Source organism: Nelumbo lutea, chromosome 1, assembly GCF_056320005.1.
Source record: "Nelumbo lutea isolate HS-2025 chromosome 1, American lotus-T2T, whole genome shotgun sequence".
In the NCBI taxonomy this organism is placed as follows: Eukaryota; Viridiplantae; Streptophyta; class Magnoliopsida; order Proteales; family Nelumbonaceae; genus Nelumbo; species Nelumbo lutea.
The window spans coordinates 124,594,198-124,600,395 of NC_142684.1; the positions used below are offsets into that span (position 1 = coordinate 124,594,198).

The following is a 6,198-nucleotide window of genomic DNA, read 5'->3' on the forward strand; positions in this document are numbered from 1 at the left end:
AACCGCAGATGTGACAAACCGACTAGGGTCCCCCACTATTTATAGCTACAGTAACCAAGAATTAACCGTGCAGACCGAAGACGATCCGACGGCCCACGTTCTTACTGACCGCACGACCCCTAAGGTCGAGACGTGATTGGCGCACGTCTTTCCGAAAAAAGTGAAACATCAACGCACGTCTTTTTGAAACTGACGTCGCTTCGACACGCGTCTTTCTGAAACTGATGCGCCGCACGTCTCCCTGACAGTCGCCCGCGCACGTACAGCAATGGCGCGCCTTTTTGAATTGACCCGCTGTCACGTCCAAGAGACGCGAATCGGTTTGAAATTTAAAACGCGCGGTCACAACCACCAGCGTTCTTGAGTAAGCACGTTTCTAGCCTTCTCGGAAACCGAAAGAACCCTAGCGAAAGCAACTCACCCAGTGAAGATTCGAAGGACGGGACAAATCCACCTGCTACCTCGCAAAACTCCCCGCACCATGGCAAGACCCCCGGCGCAAGGAGTGGGGGGCAATTGATGAAGGAAGATTTCGCCCGACCTCTCTATTACGTGATACGTGGCAAAAACAACAGTTCGGGAAAAGGGGCCAAGGCGGGAACAAGGGGACACGAGCAGACTGAACTCCCTACCGGGGACCCGAACTCACCCTGTGACAGCTCGGGATACACTTCGCCGAACTGACCCTTGTAACAGCTCGGGATACACTTCGCCTAACTGACCCACCTTGTAACAGCTCGGGACACACTTCACCGAACTGACCCTTGTAACAATTCGGGATACACTTCGCCGAACTGACCCACCTTGTAACAGCTCGAGATACACTTCGCCGAACTGACCCACCTTGTAAGCTCGAGATACACGTCGCCGAACTGACCCACCTTGTAACAGCTCGGGACACACTTCGCCGAACTGGCCTGCCCTATAGATACCTCCGAGCTCAAGACCGCCTCGCTCAGAACTTTGCATCACTTGGCACCAAAACCAAACAAGTCGTACCACGCCTGACACTAAGGAAGTTCGTGCCCAAGGGCGCCGCGCCTGACTGACTTGGGATCTGACGTTTGGCGGCAGCACCCTAAACAGCTACCTACCTCCGCCACTGACACCGCCATCTCCAGTTAGATGACGATTAGGCAACAACGGTTCTGTCTCAGCAGAAAGGACGACGGTCGAATTGACAAGCACAAAGGTAATCATACCCGACCTAACAAGGGCCTCGGGACGAGTGCACGAAGTGACTATAAGAGCTCTCTGCCTCGACAACGGAGGTATGCAAACTTTGCGCTATCTGGTATTACCTTGCTTTTGAAGGATTCTAACTTGAGCTTCAGAGCCTCTCCACCGAGTTTCCCCCGGAGCTTCCCCATCTCCTCTGTTTCAGGTTCCCCGCTACCCCGTTCGGAAGCAAGGCAATGGACAGCTAAGACCGGCCGGATCGCGCTCCATCACCCACCACGCACACGCACAACAAACTTTAAACAAGAAGCATGGTGCACAACTAAAAAAAGGGAAAAAAACGAATAGAACCACTTCCAAATGTGAATGAATTGATAGTTGAATAAAAATAAAGGATAAATTGATAAAAAGATGGACCGTTAACGTCTCAAAGCAATCACTTTGGCTACGCCATGGCTGTAGTCCCAGCCTCCGAGGTTAGAGATTACGATCAAAAATAGGTTGCGCCCATCGCCCATGGTGTAGCCAAAGTGAACTAATTCCTAAATTAAATATAATATTACCATCCTCGCTGTATTTTTAATCACAATCCCATTTTCCCATATCCATATTTTCAATCCGTATCTATAAACTGTAACCATATTTATATGTATTCCCATTTTTCTTATTCACAAGGTAGTCAGTATGTATCCATCCACTGTCTGTGGATCGAGTCAGGAAATGCTGTGGTTTGGTTCTACTTCGTCTGAGTGAAGAGAGAAGATGTCGACGGGAGCAGTAATGCAGTCAATGGTGGGCTGCTCCCTGAAATTACCAGTGGAAGAGCTGTTATGGTGATCAAGGTACATCACAATTACAGTGATGTCATCATGAAAATGCCGCCTTATCCCCTTCTCTATGCTCTTTATGTCATCGTATCTCATTTCTCTCTTCCTTGCAGCCTCTTGGAGGGCAGCTCTCACCAATCTCTTTGCTATGCCCTGCCAAACAAATGGCAATATTTCCAATTAGTTACATAGTGTTAAAGCAAAATACATCTTAGGAAACCAAGGGTGGTTCAAAATGTAGGTCAACAACGAAGAAAGATATCCTTTTGAGCTTCTCCACTAATACCTAATACAAATCATAAAAATAAGAAAAAGAATTGGCATATGGATATGAGGTAGCGGTACTTACTGCTCTTGGATTTTTGAAAACAATCTCTACAGCTGCTTCATCACTCAGCTGCTCCCACAGTCCATCTGATGCAAATATCAAGAATAAGTCTTGAGGCTTTAGCTTTCTAATCTGGATTGAGGGTTCTGCTGACATCACAGGCCGTTTCAGTGGGACAGGATACCCAAATTGCTGGAAATGAGGGTCCCTATTGAACTCAGGTTTCTTAAGATAGACATCTCCAATAGATCTTGATACCTAAAAAGAAAGTTAGTGTTAAAGTCTGTGTTGCCTCTTTTATCAAATTCTTCTAGACAATGGAATATATCAAAGGAAAAAAGTAGCAACTAGCAAGTGGAATATGTTCTATTTGGCACAAATACCAAGTGTCTCTCAAAATTCAATATATGGAATCAACAAGTTAAACTAGTGAGCCATATTTGTAAGTTCTTTAGCATCTCCCTGCTGACACCATAGCTGCATGTTAAAAATAAAGATAGATTTCCAAAGGAGAGAACGGTACATGTAACATCTGCATATATGGAAATGAGCAAAACCATAAGCCATTGAGTGAGAGATAGCCAGGATGGGACCAATTAGAAACTACATATTCTAACTACTCTCACACTGCAATTTTTTTCCTCTGCAAGTAGAGCATCAATCTGCCTGAAGAGGCACATCATGTGATTTTTGAAAGGATCAAAGGAAGTTATTTGACACCTTTCCTGAAAACAGATTTGACTCATTACTCATTGATATGTTCAAAGATAAGGATTACTACTTAGACAAAAGAAAAGCATAAGATAAAAGATAATGATAGACAATGGTGCGAAATAAAATGTCCAAAAGATGGGTTCCTGGAAGATACACAACAAACTAAATCTCATTTGCAGCTCCTCTACTTTATAGTATAATGTCTACAATGATGGTTATCCAGAATCTTTCCTTTTGAAGAGTTGAATTGCAAGTTGCATGCAAAAAGATTGCAAAGGGAATCATAATGTCAAAGCAGTAATTATGCCATCCTTCTCAATCACGCATGGTATTACTTTTTGATTAACATTTCCAGTATTGTATTCTTAAGCAATCTTATAACAATCAACTCTTTATGGAAAGCAAAGATTTGTAGCAGAAATTTTAAATAGTCTTAAAAGTGCTGCAAGGGCTGTAATCCTGTAGCCAAAAGAACATATCAGTTTCCTGGTCAGAGTAGACAGACAAAGAAATCTTGTTTCCTAAGCTCTTTGATAGGGACAATGAAGTAAAGGTTAAACTGCAAATAATGGAAACTAGAAATAATATAAGGAAAGTTTGAAATTCCTTAATGGTTTTGAAATAGTCGAAACTAAAACATAATATAGAAGGGCCAGACACACACTAAATGTCTAGAAGAACCTACAGAACATAATGGTTTTGAATTCTGCAAAGAAATGCCTCCCACCATGGAGATAAATGTCCTCTCTCATTCTCCTCCATACTACATTGAGTGGGTAAGTATAAAGGCATAAGTCTAAACCCATAATTGAATATATGATACTATGCAGAATAGGCAAGTACAAAGTACAAACTCCAAAGAGGACTTATTAGAGTGTAAGTCATCATTTCTTCACACTAACAACATCAACAAGAGTAGTAACATTTAGAACCCAAAATACTTGTTATGGAATTGACAGATCTATGTAAGCCCTAGAGAAAGAAGAAATTGTCATAAACCCTATGACAGTACAGTACTATCAAATAATGCAGATACAAGCACCAGTTATTCCTTCTAGAGAGGATAAGGCACAGCCCTAAAACTGCCATTATGTAATTACCAAATGAATTATAATGACATATAACAACCCTAAATTCAGATACAACAAGAAGCATCGAGTCCATAATCCGATTTGTCAGTAACCCATTAAGAGTTTCTTTTTGTTTTTACATTTTTTCTATTCTATTTTCCCTTAATATTAAATAATTTCTCCTTACTCCATTTGAACCATATTTGACCATCATTAGCATTTAGCAGTACTGATTTCCAACTCCTTATGTGTGTTAAGTTTCAGTAGTAAACAATAATTAGGAATCAAGAGTACGAGAAAAGCACATTATACCTGAATTATGCCTTTTATCCGCCAAACTCCACGAGTATACACGACAATATGTGAATCATCGGGATGAAGAGCCTCGACCTCCTTTCTAACCTCTTCGACGGCAACATTATGATCAGTGGACAAGCGTTCCGCCACCACCGGATTCCTCCGCCCCTCGGAAGCTCTCCGCCCAAGAACTGCTCTAGAGTCCCCAAGATTCGCCACATACAACATATCGTTCGAAATCGCTCCAACCAAACAACAAGATCCCACAGAAGCAATCTGCGGCCGTGCGAGCCACGACCGTTTCACCAAATGCAAGAACTCCTCCTCGGTCGCATCGAATGCCTTCTTTAGAACATCGGCAGACAAACCTCCTTGTTCCGTTACAAGCTCTATAAAATAATAATTAAAAGTTGTAAATAAGGATTTAACTATATAGAGAGAGAGAGAAGAGAGAGAGAGAGAGAGAGAGAAAAGGAAAGAAAAAAGAGGGACTAGGGCATGATTGAAGGTTGGGATAGTTACTGTGGAGGTGAGGGAAGAGGTGATTATTAATGAAACGAGAAGCTTCGGGGCCGCCGTGGCCGTCGTAGACGCCAACGTAGGTGGCGGAGGGAGAGGTGAAGACTTGGCTTTGGTCTTCGAGGGATGAATTGGCTTGAACGACAGCGATGGAGAAGTCACCGGAGGCGTGGGGTTTCAAATCCATATGCCATAGAAGTCCATCGCCTCGTCGGCCAAAACATCGCTCCAGTGGTCTGTAACATGAACGCAACATCTCTTTGTCCGTATCTCGCTCAGACTTGATTTCTCTCTCTCTCTATATAAGATATCTCTTTTTTTTTTTAGTTTTTGCAGTATTTCAGATTATAGACTTCAAACCTTGTGGAGACCTTGACGTCTTTTAGTTGAGAGAGAACTCAGAGAAGGGAACGGGGAGAGGAAGAGACGGAGGGAATCGATCAACTTTTTCATTGCTGGCAATAGAAAAAGTCGTGGCGATGCCGCGTAAGAATAGGACGAGTGTTGCTCTCTATCCCATCTAATTCTACGCGTGTGTTATATGGTAATCAGAAAATGTTCTCTATTTATTAATGCTTTTAATTATCAAATTGTTTATATTTTGTTTTTTCCGAGGGTTTTCATACATCAGAGTCAACCAATGCTGTTCAAATTTCTGGTTTTCTTCTCAATTACGACACCCACTCTGTTTCACATTTTCGCTTGGGATCCGCTTTCTTTGACGATATAGACCTGAGGATGACGGGTCTTGGCGTTGCAAAACTTACCTACGCGGCTCGTAACGCCAGATTGGGCTGGGCTGTGTAAATGATCCGGGTCATGTTGACAGACCACACCATACTGTATTATCTTTTTCTTTTTCTTTTTTTTTTTAAAGTAGAACAAACTCTATATGTATCCATATTATACAAGGGCGTATTTCGTATCATTGTGTTGCATTACTCTTTCTTGTCCGTTTTTTTTCCGTATCAGCGACACACAAGCGATTAGGTTGGATAAGTACAAACCCGCTTGAGGTGTTGTACATTTTTTTTTATATAATGCCTAATGGCACCTATTATAACAAACAGATGTTTTCCGTGGGTGTTTATTTAATAAATACTATTATATAAGCATCATTTCAGCTTTTTTTCCTCTTGCTTGTTCTTTTGTATAGGCATCGAGAATGGTAGATTTCGGTTTTTGTTTATGACTACCATTTTAAGAAGTTATTTTTGAAAGTTTTTATAAACAGTTAGGTGTTTTTTAACTGTTACGCTAATGT

General features: G+C 41.9%; 1 protein-coding gene across 3 annotated transcripts; it reads right to left on the reverse strand.

The window, feature by feature from the left end:
• Positions 1 to 1,753: 1,753 nt before the first annotated feature.
• On the reverse strand, positions 1,754 to 5,475 carry LOC148877330 (Protein phosphatase 2C family protein). 3 transcript variants are annotated; one of them, XM_088984962.1, is made up of 4 exons: positions 4,938 to 5,475; positions 4,431 to 4,804; positions 2,356 to 2,592; positions 1,754 to 2,159 (listed from the first exon to the last, which is right to left on the reverse strand). In XM_088984962.1, exons 1-4 carry the CDS (start codon positions 5,188 to 5,190, stop codon positions 1,893 to 1,895), a joined length of 1,131 nt encoding a protein of 376 aa, XP_088841088.1. In that variant the 5' UTR covers positions 5,191 to 5,475; the 3' UTR covers positions 1,754 to 1,892. The 3 variants fall into 3 exon arrangements, with proteins under 3 accessions (XP_088841088.1, XP_088841095.1, XP_088841092.1); XM_088984969.1 differs by having other exon boundaries at positions 4,431 to 4,757; positions 5,295 to 5,450; XM_088984966.1 differs by having other exon boundaries at positions 4,431 to 4,760; positions 5,295 to 5,449.
• Positions 5,476 to 6,198: the final 723 nt, after the last annotated feature.

What these genes read in the sequence shown, in the direction of transcription:
- LOC148877330 (XM_088984962.1), bottom strand. Translation starts at nt 5,190, where the DNA reads ATGTTGCGTTCATGTTACAGACCACTGGAGCGATGTTTTGGCCGACGA. An exon ending in GGATAAAAGGCATAATTCAG is followed by an intron (nt 2,593 to 4,430) that starts GTATAATGTGCT and finishes CTTTCTTTTTAG; the next exon opens with GTATCAAGATCTATTGGAGA. An exon ending in TTTTCAAAAATCCAAGAGCA is followed by an intron (nt 2,160 to 2,355) that starts GTAAGTACCGCT and finishes TTTGTTTGGCAG; the next exon opens with GGCATAGCAAAGAGATTGGT.